At 39.6% G+C, this 25,746-nt stretch overlaps 1 protein-coding gene across 2 annotated transcripts in view; it reads left to right on the forward strand.

The window, feature by feature from the left end:
• The first annotated feature begins 677 nt into the window (after nt 1-677).
• Nucleotides 678-25,746, forward strand: part of oprm1 (opioid receptor, mu 1) — a 42,969-nt gene continuing 17,900 nt past the window's right edge. Inside the window, exon 1 of one of the 2 annotated variants that reach the window (XM_023963452.2) lies at nt 678-1,134. In XM_023963452.2, coding sequence (XP_023819220.1) covers nt 920-1,134 — 215 coding nt within the window. In that variant the 5' untranslated portion in view covers nt 678-919. The remainder of the gene's footprint in view (nt 1,135-25,746) is intronic. The other variant, XM_020709453.3, reaches the window with a different exon arrangement.

A 25,746-nucleotide genomic window follows, 5' to 3' on the forward strand; every position in this document is an offset into this window, starting at 1 on the left:
AGTAATGAGACGAGCAGGGGCATTTTCTTGGTTAAAATCAATCCCAATTGGGTTAGGCTTTATTAAAATCCCTCCCTGGCTCTACTCATTAAAAACAGTGCAGACAACAAAAATCAAAAGCGAGATGACACTTCTCAGATGACTTCACAGATGGTCCCTTGGCTCGTGTCTGGCTGTCTACACGTCCCTCAAACTGCTTGTTTCTGTTCTGGCTTCTGGTTTTCCTTTTTGGTTTTTACATAAACTAAAACCACCACCAGTTGTCTGTTTCCAGCTGCTTTTTTCAGGGACAAATAATATCTCTCTCATGAGTATCACTTGAAATGCTGTAAATTATATTTGTTTTCTAAATAAAAGGTGTGAGAGAAAGAGAAGTTCAGAAGACTTAAGGATTTAAGGGAAGAGATAAAAAATGGAAACATTAAAAATATAAAAGCATGAATAAGTAATAACAGGAAATTGAGACAATTGAAGAAAATACATTAAAAGAGGCAGGAAATGTGAAATGAAGAAAAAAGTTAAAGAAAAAGATTATTTAGATAAAACTAACGAAAGTGTTTGATTAGAGGGGAAACATATAAGTAAAAGCAAAACAAACACAGAAACGTGAGCCAAAACACAGCTAAAAAATGTAATGGGAGGAGAAAAGAAACAGAGAGGCAGGACTTGTGGGAAAAGAAAGGGTGAAACGGGTGCAAGTGAATTCATTTTGTCCTGCGCAGACTGGCTGTGCGGTCACTAAACTTGTGCAACAAATAAATAAAATAATAAAGCGCAAAATATAAATCTGCCGCCGCCGGGGGGAGTCCGTCCGGCGCCTGACACGCAGCTCTTACGCGCGGAAACGTCGACGGGGGATCACAAACAGCCAAACGGTCCACAGGTAGCCAAGGAGAGGAGCAGAACCCAACCGAGGACCATGGAGAGCGCCGGAAACATGTCCGAGAACAGCAGCTTCTGCCGGAACTTCACCGAGAACAGCAGCTTCTCGTGCAGAGACCGCGGGCTGACCGGCGGCCTGGACGAGGACGACGCCAACCCGGTCATCATCGCGATCATCATCACCGCGCTCTACTCCATCGTGTGCATGGTGGGGCTGGTGGGGAACCTGCTGGTCATGTACATCATCGTCAGGTGAGACACGACTGTTAGGCGCACCTTTGCAGAGTTGTCAAAAAGACGGGTTGAACTTGTTGATGCGTTTCGTGTTATTTTTTGGGCAGTCTTTGCGCGTTTGGATGAAGCATGCGCCACCGCCACTCGTGCGTAAAATACCTCCAACCTCGCAGCAAAAATAGAAAATCCCATAATATGCCGATTTGTTTTACTTTTTAGCAGCACATGCTTTGATTTTTGTTCTTCACTTTTATTCCAAAGTGCCTGAACTTGGAGTGACATTATTCATATAGGCCTTTACTAGGGCTAGTCACAAAGGATCCTTTCAAATGTCATTTTTCCGTCTGCTTCAGTCAGTGTCTGCTCCGCCTCATACAAATTAGATGAGTTATTAAATAGTTGAACTCTGTTCAAAAAAGGGGGCTGGAATGCAGCTGATGTGCTTACAGTGACTCACAGTTCTTCTGAGCTACTGATTTTCCTCTTTTTGATTCATGTGCCCTTCCTTTTAATGCTTTACTCACAGTTCAGGGCTCAAATGAAAGCCCTGAGGAATGTCCATTTGGGTTTGAAGTCACCTGTATTAAATGAGAAAAGCTAACTTTGCATGAAGTGCAAACAGATAGATAAAAAGAAGGAGTTCTGTCAAAGGGAAACAGTTGAATTCCATCGTGATTAGCTTGTTTCTAGTTGCACGTGAAAAAGCTGGCATTTCCTTTGCCCGAGTGGCCCCTGGCATCTGCTGCGTCATCCAGATAAGGCTCCTTCAGGTTGGGGGGGGGGGGGGGGGGCACAAAAGATGCAGCAGGGAAGGGAAGAAAAGATAAGTTTGAAAAGAGCAGAGGCTGAGAGGAGGGTTGAGGACGAGAATGCTGATGGGAACCAAGGAGAACAGAGATAGAGCGGGTCTTCACTGTCCAACTATCACTCCGTCTGATGAAGCAGCTAAGGAGCGGGGAATATTCAGCCCATCTCCTTAGACAAAAGCTCAATTCAGGCAAAAGCTTGCTTTTTCCCTAATTTATGTGTGCTTTTGGGGTTCATTTTACTTAATAACTTCTGTTGCCGCCACAACATTTGAGATGACTGCTTTCTTTCATTCAGGCCCATTATTTTGCTCGCTTGTTAACCGATTCCATGTGAGCAGTCATTTCTGTCTCGGCTCACAATAACATTTATTCACTGAATCCATTTTTCCAAAAACGTTGGGCTCTTTCTGGAAAACAAAATCCATTTAGTGTTATCAAAAAAAAGAGAGAAAATCTATATTAAGTTTTCCATGCAAACACGTTTAATTTTGAGTGCTGCAAATGTAATAATCAGATTGTGTTACTAATTTGATTTAGGCAGAAAAAAGGGGAATTTCTCAAACTCGTCAAGGCAAAGAAAATAACTTTATGTTTCTTTTTTTTGTATGCATTTCTTATTCCTTTTGAGCAATTTTTATCCTACTATTTGTTACATTCATTCAACTGTTGCCTGTTTTGTGCTGTTTATAACAAAAAGTTAACAGTAGTGCTTTAATTTTATGGGGTGTTAATGATGAAGTTTGCCTCTGGCTCCTAGTGGGCTCAGAGAATCGCTGTCTCTGTTCCAAACGTTATTATCTGACACAAATAACTTGGCAATAGCAGACCAGCTCCCTAACAAAAAAAAGTCAAATAAATGTAAATGAGCTGGTCGTAGTATTTCCTTTTTTTGTCCAGAAACTTCCTGGATTAGAAGTAATGGTGGGAAATAAAAATTGAGCTTTACTCCTCTCTTTTTCACAATCTGAATGTGATGCAAACTAGACAGCGCTGAGCAGCCTGTGCTCCATCTGTCCCCCAGCTTTCTGCGCCGGATTATGATACATGTGGACTCGTCCTGAGTTTGACACACCAACAGCATTCTCTGAATGTCTGACATGTTTTCCCACCTTGTAAGGTGAAGACAAAGGATAAAACCCACAGTCATACAAATTCATTCTTTTCCTTAGTGAGCTCCGGTTTCTGTGATACCATTTACCTGACGGGGATTTGCGGGTTGTGTCGACCTCGCTGTCTGCTTTCTGCATTCTCGAACGCAGTTGGAGCAGAGAAAAAGTAGAATCTCTTTTTTTTTTCTCTCTTTTAGGCTTTTAACTAATGACAACCTCAAAGCTATAAAACACTTCAACGTCTCACTCTTTATCTCTCCTTCCATTTGCGGCCCACTCTTTGGCACTCAACGAAACACGGTAAACATCCGCAAAGTTACAGGGAGCAAACAGATATGACCACAGAGCAGCATGCAGAATTCAGATGTGGCTGGGCACGGAGAGAAAGAGAGTTCCGCAAGGAATAAAGCGCGGGAGCAGAGTGCTTCCTGTTGCCATGGAAACACTGGGAGGTGATCGGAGCCTGCGAAATGAACCCAACACCTCCCAGAGTTCCTGCCTCCACATCCCACCAACTCCATGAGCAGATAGGCAGATGAAACTGGTAGTTCATATTCAACATTTCACTTAAAATTTCCTGCTGGCATGGCCTCTCATGGTCGCAACGTAGTCGAGGTCTTTGGTTTGAGGCCTCATTGGAAAGCTGGAGAGTGCAGTGCACTTCACTAATGGGTTTCTCTTGCCTCCCATTTTGTGCCCTGGGGAACAGTGAGGTGTCACGCTGGGTTTCAACGACTTCTCGACCTGCTAAGTGCACTGCAACAATCACGGAAGTGCAAAGCCTTTCAGAGACAAGTGTCAGTGCTTACCCCAGCGTTTAACAGAATTATCTGACGATATCTTAAAAAATTTGCGACTGTGGAGGGGAAAAAAAGTAGAATACAAAAGTATTTCCCCTTCCTGTGTTTGATTTCAATGCAGCAGTGACATCAAGAAGCCTCTTGTATAACTAAACTAGTACATTGATAATAAAGCACAGGTATCTTTTGAAGTCTCAATCTGATCATCTTTTGATCGATTGTAAAAGTGTTCCCAGTGGTTTTTTTAATCATGAGTATGCAGTTTTTATCCAAAATCAAAAACTTAGCCTTTTCTAGGACAGTTTCCACAGGAATTCATTGGAAATTCCCCTCTTAGTTGTGGGCGGGACCCTTGGCAAGGAATAAGCCCGCCCCTACTTTCCATGATCCATCTGTTTACACTCTCTCTTACAGCCCCCATATCCCCAAACTAACATTAACGATGCAACAAAAATGGTGAGCACTATTGGAGCTACCCAGCCATACAGTTTTAAGTCAGATTCCAGCTCAAACAAGGAAAACAAAGATGTGCATGGATCTCGTCATCTACAAGTGGATGTTTCAGAATAGAGTGGAGCAGGAAGCTTGTGGCAAGCGTGTTTTCTACATCGCAAATACAACCTATTTTAAACACCATGTTTTCACCTGCTCCTGTTTCACAATGATTTGAATAAAGAAATGCTCAGAAACCTAATTTAATTAAGCTTTATGTTTTCTTTTGTATATGCCCTCCATCATCAGAAAAATACCACAAGGACATGCTAAAAAACACCAAAAACAAGATTTTCGTCGGAGTGGATCTTTAATGAACAAAAATCAAAACTAAAACAAACAAACGAAGAAACAATACAAGTGTGCAAACATTTTTTCTGAAATAAGCAGACTTGTCACACAAGGACAGCATGAGAGAACTATCATTGACGGTATTTGAAGAACAGAATGTGCATGCTTAAGGTTGTGTGGGGCAATGCACTATTTGTATTTCTGGTTGCAATACAAGTTTCTAACCGATATACAAAGAATCAGACACAGAGGATCAAAAGTGTATTAAAGCAGCACATCAGTGCACAGAACTTCAATGAAGTGAAAGCAGTACAACACAAATTTGGAATACATGAAGTTTGCTGATGCTGATTATCACCTTTCTCATTAAATAAAATGTATTTCTTTGTAGTTAGACAATTAGTTCCTAACATGATAAACAGTCCTAGGTCAGCAAATGTCAGTAGCTTTAAGGCTAAGATGTCACCAGAGTTTGTCCTCACTGGCTTCACCACCTCCAGGGAAGATAGTGGGCCTTTTGTGGATGGGACAGCACCCAAAGGTGGCCTTTGTATCGTGATCCTGAGTCGGACACTCCTGAGGTCAACCCTGAAGGGCCCAAAAGCTCAACCTCCTACTGCTCTGAGGGCACTTTTTAGGTTGCTGCACTTGTAAATTGCCCGAAGTGGGCTGAAATAAACAGAACAATCTTAAGACATAAGACACAGATCCGTCAGAAAGATGTGAGCTGGCTGTGTTGCCTTTTCAGGGAAGGATCTTGCTCTACGTCTCCACCTCATTTCTCTTTACTCCACTGGGCTGAAGTAGGTGAGAAACAGGCACCTCATATGGATTTTTCATTTTTTTTAACCCCCCCTCCAAACCCTGCGCAATGGGCAGAAAGCCCATCAGCGCTATTCAAGTGTAAGTGCGCACTTCTTGCACGCTCCTTCCATGTAGCCTGGGTGAAATCAGGAAATGTAAACGATCAGTTTTAGTGGGTGCTCTACGGCCAGTTAGGTATCACCTGTACGCCCCGTGTAAGGAGCATTTGCACGCAGTCAGTAAGGAGCCAGAATGCGCACTAACGACTAGACCTGTTTTTCTCAGCTGCCAGTCAGGACAGTTATGTTATGTTAGTGTTTTCTAATGGAAAAACACGGTGCTATTAGGATATTTTTCTCAGTGTTTTTAGCAGTACATATGTATTGATAATTCATTAAAAAAAAACAAGCTAATTCGTTTGGATTCCTGTGATTAATATTCAATTTACATAGGATAATTAGCGGAGAAAAAGTTCAAAACACATTTGAACAAAACAATAAGACTTTCAGTAAAAAAAAAAGAAGAAAATATTTAGCTTTTCTCAAACGATGACCCTTTACCAAACTTAGTCTTGGATTTAACAGGCATTGTGGTGCTTGAAATGCATCCATGGCTGCCTTCCTTAAGTACACATTTCCTTCTATAAAGAGCAACCCCTTTTTGTCTGAAAGTTTTCCTTTTACATCGAAAGTTTTATTCTAATGTTCGGTTTTCATTAAGCAATATACGCTACGTTCCTGACTGCTGAAGTGGTGACTTTGACGATAATTTTTAGTTTTTAAACTTGTGCTTTTAGGCTTTGAAAAGGATGTAGGGCTGATTTTGAAACAAATATTGGTTAACGTTTTATTTTTTAAACAGAATAACCTGCATCATTTTAACCTCTTGACACCTGAATTTGTTTCCAGATATGAAAAAAAAATTTTTTTTTACTGTCAAGTAGATGCTAAATTAAGGTAATTTTTGATAGGAAGAGGTGCCTATTTGCATTAATAGGTGTCAAAGGATTGATATATAAATCACCCCACTGTAGAAAAATACTCTGGAGCTGAGAAAAATCACAAAACATGTCTTCACCTCTAGTCTTATTTGGAGGACAGAAGCAACTGATGCAAACTGGAGAGGAAGTTGAGACAAATGTCCAGGGTGTAATTAACAATGTGATAACGTACAACAGTTTCCCCCTAAGTAACAAAATCAAATTATCTTTGCTAGACTGTTGGGGTCCCTTCTTTTGATGCATGTGGATTAGCCCTACACAGATTTATTAGCAGAGACTAAATTTATACGATTTTCCATTAGACAGACTATTTCAGATAATAGAATGAGTACCATCACATATTTTCACAAGATAAATGGTTTTAGGCTTTTATGGAACACATTGAAAAGTTAGACTAAATCATAGATCTAGAAAGGAAAAAACAGCATTTTCCTATCGCAAGTGCGAAGCAGTTACTTAAAGATTCTAAAATATTTAGTAGTCATGCATTTAATATTGCTTTTTTATGTGAATGTTTTGCATTATTGCAAAATGAAAGAGAAATCAAGAATTTCTTTTTACCAGTCCCTCTCCCATCATCTATTGATCTATTGTAAAAAGTTCCTGGTGATCTTTTAATTTAGCCCAAATAAAAATAACATTGTTTTTTATTGTTTTTTTTACATAGTTTCTGCAGAGCGAAAGTATTTGATTAGAAATTTGCCTCTGAGTTGTGGGTGTGACTGTTGGCACGGAGCAACCCCATCCCCACTTCCCATTATTCATCTGTGTACACTCTTTCCAGCTTGCTTATAGCCCCTCACAACCCCACCCTAACATGACCATTGCAACAAAAATGCCACCAATATTCAATCGTACAGTTTTGAGCCAGATGCCAGCTTGTATGAGGAAAACAGAGACGTACATGGATCTAGTCGTCTACAAGTCGTCTACTAGTCATCTACAAGTGAGAGCTTGTGGCTTTCCCTAGTAGCTACAACGTCACAACCACAATAATTTTCAAACTGCATTTTTCATGTGCTCCTGGTTCACAGGAATTTGAATAAAAAATTCCTCAGAAATTAAATTAAATTTGTATCATACAGGCCTCCCATATTCAGAAAAATGCCTGAAGATCATGTTAACAACACACAAAACATACTTTTTATTGGAGATGGTCTTAGAGCTTAATAAAGATGATCAGGTTGGACAGGATCAATAACTAACAGGTGCTGAACAGCACAGCTGCATTTCTGTCAGACGTCCGGCTACCTGAAGAAGGCGTACCTGTGGTGCCTTCACCCACTTCCCCTCACAGCAGGTGTCATTAATAATGGGAGCCTACCCATGTTTGCCCAGTTCATTGCGCTAATTACTGCAAGAAGAAACGTGCGTTGAATCTTAACCACCTCAGACCATCGTTTGTCATTTTATATTACAATGCTGCAATGGCTGCTTTTGTTTATTATTTATTCAGAGATTTACATGCATGTTTTCTGGATATAAAATATAAATACAGACAACATTGTTTCTTAAAGCTCTGGTTTGTGAGCTTCTAAATGAATTCGACTAAGCAGCTCAGGCTCATGCAGATGGTGCTGCTGCAAAATGAGCCAAATTGCCTTACATCATAAGGAGAATTCATCATCAGGAGTTCGTCTAAAAATGAAGCCCCCCCCCCCTCCTTTCTCATTAATGCAAATTAGCTTTCTCTGAATATTAATTTTGCAGTGAGAAAAAAATGACCTTATTACGGATTCTTTTTGATAAGCATAAATTGGTTCTAATTGCTCCGATGGTCATGTGACTTCATCAACCTTTCTGTTGAGGTTGGAGGTAAGCGTTGCTAATGTCTTCACCTTCAGATGCTTCGAGACCATCTTTTTTCCCATGTTGCGTCTTTCCTCCGAGTGTGCGGCACATCCTCCTCAAACAGCTGCTGAGACCTGTTACGTCAGTCCTGTAACAGCTGAAGATAACAGAGAGCACGGCCATTGTGCGGCGGCTGTTAGCCAGCAAGAGCCCGATAATTGCTACTCACATGAAGATTTTATGCAGCTATTACGTTGTTTGCTTTAGACTTCTGGCAAACTCATTTGGCGCAAATGAGTTAATACAGATGTATCTGGGGAATAGCCTCTGCTTTTGAAAGCAATAAAACAACAAGCTGCCAGCACAGCTAAGCACAAGTGTGAAATTCAGAGTGAAGACAACTCTGCTTTCTCCAAGTGTGTTTATCTGTGTGGACCAGGGGAGTACAGTGTCTGAGGTTCCTGTCAAGAAGACAATTATGAGCAGTGAGTGCAGGGAGCTAATCACAAGAGCCCTCCTGTGTGCAGGTCTGATTATGAGTAACGAGCTTTCTAACGGAAGCAGACACTGATGAAGAATTAGGAATTTGTCACTCTGCCTCTGGAGGTGTTCTTTTGAATGCAAAAAAAGGCAAAAGGATAAAGACATGCTCAAAGATGGGGGTGTGGGAGCCAAAGAGCTGTCAGGAAAACTAAACAACTTTTCTTTTTTTTTTTGGATTGTTGTGACAGGCCTTTTGACTGAAACAAGAAGGTCAGAGAAAGCAAAGGAATGATGATGAATTAAATATGAAGGACCAACATGACAGGTTTAGTTTTATTTCCATGACTGATGACTGGCAGCGGCTCTCGGCTCTTTTGTCCATCTGTCAACTCCACATTGAATCGGTCCCTCTGTCTCCCTTTTTTTTTGGCATGACAGGAACTATTATCAGCAGCAGTTAGGACAAACAGAGAAAGATGTTCAAGTTATGTTTTATTTTGTATTGTTTTTTTACATTTTGTTGTTTTGCGGCGTTGGTCAGTTTGAGTCCTGTCTTCAGCCCATTATATTCTGTGTTTCTAAGCAACAAACAGAGAAACTAGATCTGACCTCAGATGCTTCTGTTGTTTAATGGCAATCATTATGAGTGAGTCACATTACAAAAAGAAAGAATCCCAATCCTCTTTGTTACAATTGAAGCAGCAGCTTAAAAACTCAGCGTGACTGAAAGAGAACGTAGGTGAAGACACGAAGAAGTGCTCGGCTGAAGCGCGGCTGTCTAATATGAAAGGAAGAACAATGTTAAGCATTTCGCTGGAACATAATGACCACAGTGACAAAGTTAAATGTGTCTGGAAAAAAAACCTTGGTAGATGAAGTTGCTTCTTCCTGTTCTTGTAAGTCCATGTTGTCTTTAAAATGCCTCCCATGAGAGAGGAAAAACCCTTGGGTTCTGTTTAAAGCTAAAATACAAAAAAGCTCAAACCTGGGCAACTTTTAGAGGCTACAAATGGGCCGTGGGTTATACTAACTGAATCCTCTTGAGCTGCAAATCTACTGTGATGAAATTTATAAAAAGTTCTTCCATCTGCTGATGATCAAGCTCTTTATATGTTTAAATATAGTTAGTTTTCGGAAAGCTGCTCAAAGTTGTTTCAATATTCAGCCTCATTTTAAGGCTTTTGTTTAAAGGGATAATGTGGTTTGGTCATAAATATGTAAAAGTTTGCATTGTTTAAACCAGCAAGTTGACTGGAGTTTGCTCTGTCCACCTCATTATAGAAAAGGCATCTGAAAGTCAAGTTTGAAGCTCTCTTTGGTTTACTTATGGGCCCACAAATGGCAATCATAAAAGAGTTTACCCCTAAATGTCTTTACATATATGCTAAAATGGGTTTCTGTGATTGTAATTGTTATTTTTAGTTTCCTTATGATTTTTTTTTTTTACCTTATGTTTGTATTTTTCCTTCTGTCCAGAAGAGCTTCTCTCTGCCAGGTTGTGTCAACTGCTTCCATTGTGTCCTCTCTAATCATTTTTAATGCATATTCACTATGTGTGGGACGAATCATTTTAACAATTCATAATTTGTGGTTGTTGATGATTCAAAGTTGGTTGGTTCATATAGGTTGATTTTAACTGACCTAAAATCAATCCGGGACATCTTTAGCCAAAACTTCAACCAGTGTGACTCAGAGAGAAATACCTGGGTACTGAACAGTGCAGGTGAAGTTTTCCAGATTCTTTGTGTTTCTTGCAAGGTGTAAAGTGTAAATTAAATATGTGTAGAAACACGTAAACAGGAATTATTAGGAAATCCATTCACATTTCAGTTTTATAAAGGTCAGCCCACTGTTGTTTTTTCACATCAAAATAACTTAATAGAACATTACTAGAACCTTGTCTTTGCATTATTCAAAGTGTTTCCACACACTGGACTGTAAAGATGGACTGATCATTTTTTGTTGACATCACGTGTGTTTTGTCCGATGTGATACACTTCATTGTTTTTACGTTACAGTAAAATAAACCTACATTAACTCATTCTAAATGGTATTTTCCAGTATAGATTATAATCAATTGATTTCGATTTTATAATGGCATATGTCTATTTGATTAACAACTCGCCTCAGACAAATTGATCTGGTTAGATCATAGGACTATTAAATTGATTTAAAATTAATTAATAGTTACATCAGTAAAATTCACCAGCGTGGTTTTTACCTTTTTCCACAGTTTCCCGTTTTTTACTTGTTTTAGCCACTTAAAAGTAGTATTGAGGTTAGTTTTATCATGTTTTATTTTTTAATCCTTATTTTGTGATTGTATTTTTGTTGCATGTTTGCCTTTATTTTTTCCTAAACAACTAACCATGATGCCAGACGGAGTTTCTGTTTTATGTGATAGAGGATGAATAGGATTTGTTTTAAATGGTTCTTGTCGGTTTAATTCAGCTTTAGGCAAAATTAGTTTACAAGAGAGGGTTTTACTGTAATGGAATACAATGGAACATTAATTTACTAGTTGATTTTAATTTACTAGTTGACTTTTTTTTTAACTTAAGCTACAGCCTGACAGTTATTCTTTATAATACTAATTTGACAGGTCGGGCTGACAAAATGGAACCGCCAATCTACCTTAATTTTTATTCATTGTTATTTATTCACTGTCTATTCACTGCCAGTAAACATCCAGAGAGCTTCTCTCCCCCACATCTCTGTATCCTTGTATCTTGATTTCCTTTTAAGATTTTGTCCATGCAGGTTTTGATTCAACATTGATGGATGCATAAGTGTTTCTGTCAGTGGTGGCACATGTTTGCTCCTCCACAGACAAAGACATTAAAATGCAAGCATGCCTTCCAGACACACAATTCATGTGTTGATGCACATGGAATACATAATTGCACTCTGTTTTATTAAATCAATTGTGCGTTTATTGGAATATATTTAACATGTATTTGTTACTGATACTTGCAAACATCTGCAAAAATATAGGAAGGACTGTTGTTTTCCCCCCAACAATTTTGGTTAGACTTTTATTTTGACAAGAAAATGCGTCATGGCTTTCTTTTTCTGGAAATCTCACTGTTGCTCTGAGCAGTTGCGGCATGAATGTGTGCATGCATCACTTTGTTTTTTGGAGTTTGTGCAGCAGCACATCTGTCACCACACTGTCCATCTGTCTGTCTGACAACCCGAACATTCGTCGGGTGTCTCTGTCTGTGTAATTACTCATCTTTGTCATGGGACTGTGAGTCACAGCAGATGTTCGGCGACAGCTCGGGAATCGTTCGGTGTCAGCCTGATCCCAGACATCCTCAGTCATCTTTAGAGAAGACTGTGCAGTCCTTCACACAGATGTCAAACACAGAGTCAGTTCAAATATCTTCTATTTAACTTGATGAAAACTTTCATTTTCAGTTTTTTTTAGTCTGTTGAAGTGTAGAAGGAAGCTGAAGCTTAGAATTCAGGATCACTTTAACTGCCACATGGATTCATATTTTACTATTTTTCACATTCTCTAACCCTTTTGCACATCCTTCTGCTCAATCTGAGCTCCCACTAAGGGATGGGATTCATTTGCTTTTGTGGCTGCGCTGCAGGAATGAAGCACAGTATGATATTATTTTATTTTTTCATCCCAACGACAATAAAAAACTTCGAATAACTAATTACCCATTCGCCGTTTCTATGACGACTCATTTAAGCTTAAACTCACTTCTTTTCTATCTCATGTTTAACTTCCTCTCATGGTGCCTTGCAAACATCAGATTTTTCTTCCTATATAAATATTTAACTAGGTGCTAATCTTTTATGCCTGCTTTATTTACCTTTTCCTACACATTCTTTTTCAAATCAAGCGCATGGCGTTTCATGATGGAACCTTTCTTCTACTTGAACAGATTGAACCTCTTGAAGATGCAGCGCGGCGAGACAAATGGAAAGTTGCTGAATGGGTTCTAATACGGGAGAAGATTGAAAATAATGTACTTGAGTACATTTTTAACAGCTTTTCCTATTTAGATCATTTTTGCTCCCACAGGAAATAGACAAAGGACCTTGAGAGGTAGAATTATGGCAAACACAATCAAAAACAACTGCCAAGTCCCTATGCTCAAAAGTAAATAGGAATTTAAAAAAATGGTTGCAAAGCAATTTACTTGGATGCCCTTTTATTTGTCTTTTTTTTTGTTTTTCTTGTAGCTCCCAGTTTTCTTTTTGTACAGTCAAGTTTAGCTCATCAGAATTGACAAAGCCTTTTGGATAAAAGGTGAAACGTCTTCTAACTTTAAAAACTCAGTCCAGATGACAGCCCCTAAACCTACTATGATGGAATCAACCTGGATGAATGAGAGTCTTCATAGACATATTTAGCTCATAACATCTTTTTGAAAAAGGTGTTTTTCACCCAAAAAATGAAAATCTGCTTCAGTTGCATCCAGACTTGTCAGTGCTCAGGAATTTAAAGGGAACAACATGAAAATTGCTTTTTAAAAGTTGCTAAAAAATTAAGTCTACTCTTAAAGTTAAAGAAAGAAAGGGAAAAAGAGGCATACACACAACACAGGCAGTGCAAGGCTTAGTTACCATAATAAATTGACACCAAGTGTTTCAAAGAGAAAAGCGTCTTCTCATATTAAACACATGTGTTTGTATCTGTTTGTCTACATGTCTTTGAAAATTGCACTAGTATTTACTAGTGGAATTTACTTTGCAATCAAATATTTATATAATTATATATAATCAAAAAGGACATGTGTAACCATCATCTACAGCCATACAGTATTTTTCTAGACCTGATATTTCAGCAGAAACACCTAAAACTAGTCAGCAAACACGTTGGAGGTGCAATAATGGTTTGGGCCAATTTGGAACAAATTACTGCATTAAACCTTAATCTACAAAAAAAAATTGCAAAACATAAGTAAATAAATAAAACTGCCATTCTCCAAAACTACATTTACATGAAATGTACATTTTTTTATCCCCTTGTCCCATTTTGATGCATATCTGTGTCAAACCACTTTGGTTCCAAAATCGTTTTAAATTAACATCTTTAGGTGAATTTTCTTTATTTTTATTTTTCATTCATGTAAATAGTTGGGTGTCAAGAGGTTAAATCAGGGTGCAATGCCTCAGCAAAGCTTCTGGACTTTAGTGTAGTTTTGAATAAGACGATTTGAACTTTGCCCTATGTGATATTCAAAATGTATGTCTGTTTCCTGTCTAATCTACATTTTGTATGACTTTGTCATCGTCTCAGCTTTCCATATTGATTTGGGAATCAATATGGAAAGTGTCAAGTGCAGTTAAACAGGAAACAGCTGCCTGCTATGTAACACTGATGTAGAATTTAATTTTAATACACTGCCTGACAGTTTACAAAGAAATGAAAAGTTTTACTTCAAACTGCAAAATATTCAACATGTGTAAAATTTTGCCTTTGCTGGTCTGTTTCTGTGCATGAAGATGACTTGATTAAAGAAAACAAAACGAAAACAAAAAATCCACACTTTAAATTCTGACAAGTTAACTAATCAGAAGGGACCTAGCGGACTGGTGGGTGGGGCCTCCCTGAAATCGCTTGTTACAGGTAGGAGAAAGGCAGGTAGGAACAAAAAACAAACAATCTAATACATTTAAGCATTTTAACAACAAGAAAAATCATAGTGGATTTTAAATCTGTTTAAATTAGTCTTTAAAATACACATTGCTCCTTTAATGTTATGCTTCTTCTCATCTTTATTTCATTTACGAAGCCTACTCTAGAACAATTGACTGTTGTTGTTTTTTTATTAAACAAAATATGAGCTAAAAAAGGGACATTCGCGTATTAAATGTGTGAACAGTTTATTTTGTTATATGGTTAAATGCATTTCTTTTAGAGATTTTCTTTTTGCCACATACGTCCAGAATAAGTTATGTTTATTACACTGCTGCTCATCACAGCAGCACTCTCACATTTACAGTTGCATGCTGTGCACCCTTATCCATCATGTTGCTCGCAGCGTGCATGGACAGTATTATGGGTCAGGGCCAGAGGCATACAGATGTCTGCTTGCATGAGCCGTTTCTGCAGCAAGAACTTAATGGTTTATCTGCACTCAGCGGCAGCTCATGAGTCATGCACAAGACTACAGACACACGCTCCAGATCCACCCGCTAATGAAAAATTGAGTTTAGTGTTGCTGCGTTACAAAAGCCATGAATTTAAGTGAATTTAGTGTGTGATGAGAATAATATTGATTTACAACAAATTGGTTGTTTTATCTTTCAATTTCACCATAGCTGATAACAAATTCATTAAGAACAGCTTCAGGCAACAGCCCTGAGCAAACGTTGACTTAATGCTACTTAGTTGTAAATCTCCCTAATTAATATTTATTTAAAGTCTGTATTCAAGAGGAAATGTAAAGAATAGAAACTAAGAGGCTTCTAAATTACACAAGGTAACATTTTCTTTCATGTAAAACAATCATAACCTGTAGGGGTGTAAAAATGTTTCGACTTAATCAAATAATCGATTTATATTGATATAAGGCGGTTGACCTCTGATCAGAAGATTGCAGGTTCAATTCCTGCCTTGCCCGCGAATGTGTTGAAGTGTCCTTGGGCAAGACACTGAACCCCGCCTTGCCTCTGGTGGAAGGTTGGCGCCAGTGTTTGGCAGCGGAGCCGCCATCAGTGGGTGAATGGGTTTGTGAATGTAAAGCGCTTTGGGCCTTCAGGGAGGTAGAAAGTGCTTTACAAGTATACACCATACATACATATATTCCTGTGATCCAACCAGATTGTTCTGATTGAGGCAAGTTGTTAATCGCATCGACCTGTGTCATTATAAAATCATTTCAAAATTAAATAAAATCAATTATGTTGATATTTGAAAACACCATTTGGATTGAGGCACGCTAGTTTTTTTTAATTTATTGTTTACTAAAAATAATGAAGTGCCATTACAGTGAACAACACACTTGTGACGACAGCAAAAAATGATCAAGTCATCATTCCAGTCCAATGTGTGGAAACACTTTGAATTTACCAAAGACGTGATCATACAGTGATGTAGAATGATCTATCTTGCAAGAAACACACAGAATCTGGAAAACCTCACTTGCACTGTTCAGCACCCTGGTTTTTATCTCTGAGTCACACTGGTTGAGTTTTGGACTAAAGATGACCTGGATTGCTTTTAGGTCAGAGAATTGGACCGTTCAAAATCGACTATGAACCATCAACAACCATAAATTATGATATCAATCGAATTGTTGTTAAAATGAATGGTTTCAATAAACATATTTACTGTTTTAAATAATTAAAGAAGAAAATTTATTTATTTTTTTAGATTTGACATATGATTACAGGTATCATAATGGTGGTGAAAGAAGCAAGAAGTGACTGTAAAGGCAAGAACAGAGCATCGATATCAAGTCTAGGCTGTGGTTAGCTGTCATCTGGAGAATCTGTCTCTAATGGACAGATTCACACCAATTAGTGAAAGAGCATGAACAAAATGCACTGTTGAATTTGTCATTCCACAGTGTTAACTATGAACCATCAACAACCATAAAATCAAAACATGTGAGCAATCAGCAGGCAAAAAATACCCACAAGATGTCCATAAACGATTTATTTATTCATGTATGTATTTATCATCTAAACCAGTGAGCCTACCAAGCAACGTCGAGTGAAGGTGGGGTACACCAAGGGTAGTTTGATCGTACATTGCTGGGCCACATAAACTCACACACACTCAATTTGAAACCTAAGGGGCAATTACAGTCACCAACTAACCTGTAAAGCAAGTTATGGGCTGTGGGAGAAGGCCAGAGTGCCCATACATGCACTGGGAAAACATGCAAAATCCACACAGAAAGGTCCCTGCTGGGACTTGACCTAGTAGTAATAACCACACTACTGTGCAGCTCTTTAGGAGCTGGAAAAAAAATATCGGCAAAAATTGGTCCAAGTTCCAACAACAAAAGTCTAAAAAGTCATAACCCTAGACATCAAACAAGAAAATTAAAAAAAACAAATACTTGGAATTTATGTCTACACAAAATAAAAATAAAAACAAGAGATTAATTCATCAAGACTGAATCCAATATTCACCCAAGACAGCTCCTGGTAATTCTGTTAAACCCTAGCTAAATTTATTAAGCAAAGAAATATTACCCAAAATGCAACCAGATGAGTCTCCCTTAGATGCGGCTACAGAACTAGAAGAAAGAAAAATTTGTGTTGCTGCATTTGCAAACACAAGTCCATTTTTTATTCATGCAGAAGCAATAAAAGAAAATGATTATTGCAGCCGTAAGGTTACCCTGTGCCTGGTCACAGCTGTTGCTACGAAGCGACAACCTCACATGAGCAGACACACACCCATCAACTGATTAATATCCAGCAACTTTTAAGTGTTCACATGCTGTTTACCATTATCTTCACGTTTCCTGTCAGGCCATAACACATGCCTTTAAGTTTATTATTCTCTCAGTGATGCTATAATGAATCACGAGAACAGTCCAGTCTGGAACATGTCTAAAAATGGCCATTTAAAGCTACATGACACCAGAATTTAGTCCAGATTTTGAAGGTCCATTAGATTACAGAAAGAACTAGATCATCTTTAACACATAAATGTAGAAATTGATTTTTTTTATTGTCAGTTTTTTGTTCTTGTCCTGTTTACTTTCTGCTTTTTAGATCCTTACTCACCTTACATTTGTTTATATGAGGGTGCTAAACATCGTACCTGCTTTTTTTTTTAAAGACTGCCGTCCGCCTTTATCCGTGCAAACACTTGTCCTCAAATAAATATTTGGACTTTATAGATTCTTCTTTGGCTACAGATATCCGTGTTTTGGTCTTCTCCTCTTTCCCCATGTTTCACATATGTTTTAAACTCGACCTCACTTGGAATATTTTGGAAAAAGCAGTTGCTAGGCAACTATGTACTTTCATGATAAATTTCTGTCTGGCACTTCAGTGTTAATGATAATAACAATGAAGGCAAAATAAGATCGTTAAGACGTTCTGAGGCATGACTATGAAGGTATGGAAATGTCAGACAGATTTTGAATCAGATTCTGTGAGACACTCAGCCATTGGGCAGACTAAATGGGCCAGGTCTAAGTCTACTCATCAGAATCCTGATAGAACTGTGCCTGGATGTACTGGGGCAATTAGATGCACCTGCTGGGGCAAGGTTTGACATTTATCTTTAATGATTAAATGAGGTTAATGTAATATATAATGCCCAAACAACAAATGGGGGTCAAATTTTATCCTCAGGTTTGTGTTCAGGTTTGTCCTGGAAATGAGGTGGACAGACATAAATGACCTGTAAGAGAGGAGGACTAAAGCTGATAAAGAATAATGGTAAAGATGTACATGTTTTTGGCTCTTTCATGGGTGCTGGTAAAATGACAAAATGGCACTGGAGGTGGAGGATTCAGTCTTAAGGTAAAGCTATGTGTCGTCAGCATAGCAATGGAAAGAGATTCGATGATGCAGGGAGTGTGGAGATGGTGAACAGGGTGAGGCCAAAAATCCAGCCTTGCGGAACCCCACAAGTTCCTTAGATTTTTGTCTCCCGGAGCCACACATTCTTGTCAAGAAAAATTGAAGACATTCAAAACACTTTAAACGAATCTGGTGGTGTTCATCACGGAGAGGAGGACTTTGTGATCAAGCATATGAAATGTAGCCGTCAGGTTTGAAAGAACTAAAAGTGAAAGGAACCCTCAACACTTTTACAAACTTTTGAAATAGTAGTACATGTAGATCTTAGTAAGTAATTATATTGATCTTGTTTAAAAAAAAATGTTAGAATCTTTCTTTAAAAGCATTTGGTCAAACCGTAAGCAGTTTTTTAGTCAGTTCTTCCCTTTAGCTGACATTTGATAAAATAATGATAAAAAAGTGGTGATGTTTGTTTATAAGAGTCTTCTTACAGCTGAAATTTTGTCCTGTTTCAGAAAAACAAGTGAACCCCTTTTCAGTGAAAAACCATGAGTGTAGGATACTCCCAAGTGGGGAAACAGCCATAATTAATTTCCCTGATGTATTTAGTGCTATAAATATACAGAAAATGTCAGTCTTGACAAAGATTGCAAGAAGGTGGCTACTCAGGTAGAAGCGCGTGATTTTCAGCATGAATGCTTATTGTTCTTTTTATTCTCCTGGCAAAATGTTACATTTTTGTCCTCAGGCTTTTTTTCCTCTATGCACCAAAACAGCTTAACAGAAAAAAATATATGTATAAAGAAATAAACATTCATGAAGACATTTTCAAAAGATAAAAAAAGGTTTCTATAGCGTTCTTTTCTGTGTAACTCTCATCGCTTTATGTTGCTGGAAATATGAACTTTTACAGAGAAATAGCAAAACCTCTGAACTCATGCAAAAGTCACAAATAGCAGGCACCTTTTATATCTGACTCCACAATTTGGAAAGTCTTAAAAACAAAAAAAATTAAAACACAAAGTTCTCACTAAATACAAAAAAAGAAATTGTCTCACAACGCCTGCAACTGACTGCCGACCTGTCTAGGGTGTACCCGCCTTTGGCCAACAGTTGCAGGGACAGGCTACAGCATCCCACGACCCCGAAAGGGATATAGCAGGTTAAGAAAATGAATGGATTGATGGAGCACAACCTTCATGAGGGGATGTACAAATCATGGATGTTCAAAGCAGGAAAAAACTATTACTACAAAAATAATACGTATTAGTTTTATGAAAAAATATTTTGTATAGGATTCTATATAACAATGAGTCATTTGTTGGTATTTTTAATCATTCATAAATATCAGTAATCAATAGGGTAAATTTTAGGCCAAGTTTATTTTTATAATATATCTATAACCAGAGGAAAATATTAGATTCAGTGTCTTACCATCAAATTAGTTGGCAAACTTGAAATTGTAAACTGAACGTTGAAAACAAGAAATGACATTGTTTTGGAACAGTCACAGAAAACATTTTTTTCCTTGTTTTATACTGTAGTAAAATACTTTTATAGCTTCACTATTTGGACAGCAAACTGGAGGAAGAAAGGCCATGATAATGGATGGTCATGAGCTATAAAATTCTAGTGAGATGACCTTTGGATTATTTAACGCTCCATCACCGCCGTTCTGTATCCGTCTTCTTCCCCTTGCAGCTGAGAATAACACGATGTCAGGAATGAGAACAGACCGTCAATGTGAGGAGAATTCTCTGTCTGATGTCCTATGACCTCTGCATCATTTTCTCTTCATGACAACAAGCAACTAAACAGTCTACTAACACCATGATAAAGCTTATTGATTCTCCTTTGATGGAAGCTGTTAAATGAGAAGCCATTGATTCTCTGCATGAGTGAAGTCATCAAGTAATCGCTGATAGCTCGAAAATTAATTTTACTCTGTATGAACCAATATGGAATAATTGTTTGAAAGTGGATCAGTTAGATGAGATACCTGTTGATGAGCATCTTTTAATGCAGCAATTTAGGGCTCCTGGTAAATTGTTGTGCCATTGAAATCATTTCATATCTGCATGTACATAAAAAAAAGATCCTTTTCTGTCACATGTAGCGCTTGTTTTGCTGTGCCAACTCAATTCATTCAGGACAACTTTGACTTCCAGAAGTTTAGTTTTTATCTAATGACAAAATGTCCAGTGTAACCTCAGCTGACCAGCAATAGTCGAAGGACCCATTCTGTTGTTGCAGGCCGAATGGTTATGGTACCTACACCGGTAAACGGGATAATTTCCTGCAAACAGCAGATTGCAACCAATTAGCTAATTAGAAAAACATGAGATAAAAATTTGTGATTAAACAGTTTCTGTTTTGCTAAAAATATAGTCTGTTTACGGCTTTAGGAAAAAATGCAAATGCCTTGATTTTATAAATTTTTTCCTATGGTCAAATAAAGGTAATGAAACTAATAGAACAAAACTAAACCTAACTATCCTGGCACTAAAACAAAAAGTCAAAGGTCTGCCTCACTTCTCTACAAGATGCTGATCAAAACTTGCAATAGTTACCTAGTGTGTATAGCAAAAAAATGAATCTAGCCACAGGGGTTGCAAGCCAGTTGCCTCTGTGCCGGTCCCAAGCCCGGATAAATAGAGAGGGTTGCGTCAGGAAGGGCATCCGGCGTAAAAATTGCCAAAATAACCATGCGAATCATCCACAACACTTTAGACATACCGGATCGGTCGAGGCCCGGGTTAACAACGACCGCCACCGATGCTGTTAACCTACAGGGTGTCGGTGGAAATTTGACTACTGTTGGTGGAAGAAAGAGGGGAGGCAGAAGGGTCCGTGGCCAGAGAGAGAAGGGAAAAGGCAGGAACATAGGTTTGAGAATAGGGACTCTTAACGTTGGCACAATGACAGGGAAAGGCAGAGAGCTGGCAGACATGATGGAGAGAAGGAAGGTAGATGTACTGTGTGTGCAGGAGACAAGGTGGAAGGGCAGCAAGGCACGTAGTATTGGAGGAGGATACAAACTGTTCTATCATGGTGTTGATAGGAAGAGAAACGGGGTAGGAGTGATTCTGAAGGGGGAGTTTGTAAACAGCGTTCTAGAGGTGAAAAGAGTCTCAGACAAGATGATGAGCCTAAAGTTAGAAATCGAAGGGGTGATGGTGAATGTAGTCAGTGGGTATGCGCCACAGGTTGGCTGTGAGTTAGAAGTGAAGGAGAGATTCTGGAGTGAGTTGGATGAGGTCATAGAGAGTATCCCCAGAGGAGAGAGAGTTGTTATTGGAGCAGACTTTAATGGACATGTTGGTGAGGGCAATAGAGGTGATGAGGAGGTGATGGGCAGGTTTGGTGTGAAGGAAAGGAATCTGGAGGGACAGATGGTGGTGGACTTTGCGAAGAGGATGGAAATGGCTGTAGTCAACACTTACTTCCAGAAGAGAGAGGAACATAGAGTGACATACAGAAGTGGAGGTAGGAGTACTCAGGTGGACTACATCCTATGCAGACGAGGTCATTTGAGAGAGGTTATTGACTGCAAAGTGGTGGTAGGAGAGAGTGTAGCCAGACAGCACCGCATGGTGGTGTGTAAGATGACTCTGGAGGTCAGGAAGAAGAAGAGAGGGAAAACAGAAAAGAAGACCAAGTGGTGGAAGCTACAGAATGAAGAAACTTGTGAGGAATTTAGGCAGAAGTTGAGACAGGTCCTGGGTGGTCAGGATGAGCTTCCAGATGACTGGGAAACTACAGCAGAAACTATCAGGGAAACAGGTAGGAAGGTGCTAGGTGTGTCATCTGGAAAGAGGAAAGACGGTAAAGACACTTGGTGGTGGAATGAGGAAGTACAGGACTGCGTCCAGAGGAAGAGGTTGGCTAAAAGGAAGTGGGATGTAGAAAGGACTGAGGAAGGTAGACAGGAGTACAAGGAAGCGCAGCGTAGAGTGAAAAGAGAGGTGGCAAAGGCCAAACAGAAAGCTTACGATGAACTATATGACAGGTTAGACACAAAGGAAGGAGAAAAGGACTTGTACAGGCTAGCCAGACAGAGAGACAGAGATGGGAAGGACGTGCAACAGATAAGGGTGATTAAGGACAGAGATGGAAAGGTGCTAACAACTCAGGAGAGTGTACAGAAAAGATGGAAGGAGTATTTTGAGGAGCTGATGAACGTGGAAAATGACAGGGAAAGAAGGGATGAAGATGTGGTTGTTGTGGAGCAGGAAGTAGCAGAGATTGGAAAGGATGAGGTTAGGAAGGCTCTGAAAAGGATGAAGAGCGGAAAGGCCGTTGGTCCTGATGACGTACCTGTGGAGGTATGGAAGTGCTTAGGAGAGACAGCAGTGGAATTTCTAACGAGGTTGTTCAATAGGATTTTAGAGAGTGAGAAGATGCCTGAGGAATGGAGGAGAAGCGTTCTGGTTCCGATCTTTAAGAACAAGGGTGACACGCAGAACTGCAGCAACTATAGAGGAATAAAGTTGATGAGCCACACAATGAAGCTGTGGGAAAGAGTAGTGGAAGCCAGGCTTAGGAAGAAGGTGGAGATTTGTGAGCAGCAGTATGGTTTCATGCCCCGTAAGAGCACCACTGATGCCATTTTTGCTTTGAGAATGTTGATGGAAAAGTACAGAGAAGGTCAGAAGGAGCTGCATTGTGTGTTCGTAGATTTAGAGAAGGCGTATGACAGGGTGCCGAGGGAGGAGCTGTGGTACTGTATGAGGTCGTCTGGAGTGGCAGAGAAGTATGTCAGAGTAGTTCAGGACATGTATGAGAGAAGTATGACGGTGGTGAGATGTGCTGTAGGTCAGACAGAGGAGTTCAAGGTGGAGGTGGGACTACACCAAGGATCAGCTTTGAGTCCTTTTTTGTTTGCTATGCTGATGGACAGGCTGACAGACGAGGTAAGACAGGAATCTCCCTGGACAATGATGTTTGCGGATGACATTGTAATTTGCAGTGAGAGTAGAGAGCAGGTGGAGGAACAGCTAGAGAGGTGGAGGTTTGCTCTGGAAAGAAGAGGCATGAAGGTCAGTCGTAGTAAGACAGAATACATGTGTCTGAACGAGAGGGATCAAGGTAGAAGCGTTAGGTTACAGGGGGCTGAGGTGAAGAAGGTGCAGGAGTTTAAGTACTTGGGGTCAACAGTTCAGTGTGATGGGGAGTGTGGAAAAGAGGTGAAGAGGCGAGTGCAGGCAGGTTGGAGCGGGTGGAGGAAAGTGTCAGGAGTGTTGTGTGACAGAAGAGTGCCAGCAAGACTCAAAGGAAAGGTGTACAAGACAGTGGTGAGACCAGCTCTACTCTATGGGTTAGAGACGGTAGCAGTGAGACAGAGACAAGAGGCTGAGATGGAGGTAGCAGAGATGAAGATGTTGAGGTTCTCCTTAGGAGTGACCAGGTTAGACAGGATAAGGAACGAGTACATCAGAGGGACGGCTCATGTTGCCTGTGTTAGCGACAAACTCAGAGAAGCCAGACTGAGATGGTTTGGACATGTTCAGAGGAGGGATAGTGGATATATTGGTAGAAGGATGTTGGAGATGGAGCTGCCTGGCAGGAGGGCAAGAGGACGGCCAAAGAGGAGATACATGGATGTCTTAACAGAGGACATGAAGTTGGCTAATGTTAGGGTAGAAGATGTCCATGATAGAGTGAGGTGGAAAAGGATGATTCGCTGTGGCGACCCCTGATGGGAAAAGCCGAAAGAGAAAGAAAAGTGTATAGCAAAAAAATGAGATCAGGTAGAATGTACATTATACCCTGTCTTACCTGTCCACAAACCTCCCACACTCTCCAGCCCACAGAGGACACTTTACTGCTCACCAAAATCAACACAGCAAAGAACATCACGAGGTGAGACTTCTCAGTGTCTCCCCAGAAGCCTAATAAGGATCCAGGTGGCAGGCTGTGAGGTCTGCTTGGTCAGTTCTCGCAGATGACAAAGACGGGGAAAAAAAAACCTCTGCATGCAACATCTTTTGCCATGCATGTCTACATCTAACCACGGGTATGAACTTCTTATTTTTCATTTTTTAGTCAAACTGCTTTTACAATGGCGTAAATGTGTTTGCTTGTGTGACAAGCCACCAAGTGTATAATTGTTAAACTGACCCTAGCTCCAGGTCTGGGCTGGGTAGCTCGGTTGGTAAGGTGGAAGGCTGCCACGCAGGAATCGGGTTTGATTCCCGGAGGGTAATGAACAATGGTAATGGGGAAATTACCATTGGCGAGCAATATCAATGGCGAGCAATTAACATCACCCAGTGAGGGCCCTTAAGCAAGACCCTTAACGCTGCTGCCTCCCGAGCACGGCTCGTCTGCAGCTCACCGCTCCCCCAGGGGATGGGTCAAATGCGGAGAACAAATTTTACATATTTGTGACAGAAAGTGGGACTTTCTTACTTTTAAATTTTCTAGGAGCTTCAATCTGGAAGGTAAAGCAGTGTTGAATGGCTATGGTGCATTTAAATCACCAATAATTGACCAAGAGAGTCTTTATAACCCTCCACGTCTTTAGGCGTTGCATTTAATTTGAAAGCAGCTGACACAGAATCCTAGTTATCTGAGTACATTTTTAAATATGCTAGTTTTTCTTCCAGATTTAAGGTTCGGAAGCCAAACTGTGGTTCATGTCAGCAAGTTAAAAGATCTGCAGTGTTTTCTCTAACAAAAACCTTACTTTTAGTCCTTAGGTTTTTAGAATCGAATGAAAACTAAACACTAAGTGGGAACCAAATGAATTTTTCATCAGTAAACATGAAAAAAGAAAACATTTTTCTCAGCTGCAGAGCTTGTATGATTCATTGATCCTCATTACAATGACAAAGAGCTGCCATTAATTCAGCAGACAGGGCTGCCGAAAATGGAAGAGTATAGACAAACACAATCTATTGCAAGTGTTTGGATATGACATCTGCAATGAATGTGTTCATAGCAAAAAGCCAAACCAAGAACCAAAGCATGAAATGCAAGGTTTTTTCCGACTTGTTTCTGAGGTCTGACTAACAAGCAAATGGAATCGAAGACTGATCCTAATCGAATGCTGAGCCTAAAAATCTAAGCCTCTGTTTCTGCACACCTCTTCTCGTCGGGTTATCTGAGTTTTTTGCGGTTCTCTCTTGCTTGTTGCACCACCAGCAAACACCAGGGTCTCCAAGTCATTAGGGGGGTGTTTGAAATGGCAATCAGCACTCAGTGAAACAACCTCAACTTCACCGCCAAGTGTCGAGGTAGTCTCAGTGCAAATAAAAAGTGATGTAACAGACGCACAGAGCTGTCAGTGCTAGACTTAATCAGAATTTAATGAACTACCTGTCACCTCTGGTTGTTAGGAAGACACCGAATGTTAGCTGGGTATAAAAAAAATTGGTATAAACAAGCTGTGATTGCAGAACGGTTTGTTATCAACAAGGCTGGAAAATCGAGTTTAAGAAATAACACCACAGTGGGGAGATGTCTGAGAACATGGAGTACCGAGAAAGGTGCATGACCTCCATTGGATTGCTACTGACTGTTGGCAATTTGCAAAAACACTGGATTTTTGTTTATCTAAGAAAAGAGGGAGGAACGATTAATTATTATGT

The sequence above is a fragment of the Oryzias latipes genome, chromosome 15 (genome assembly GCF_053564925.1).
Source record: "Oryzias latipes strain Hd-rR chromosome 15, Olatipes_Hd-rR_3.1".
NCBI lineage: Eukaryota > Metazoa > Chordata > Actinopteri > Beloniformes > Adrianichthyidae > Oryzias > Oryzias latipes.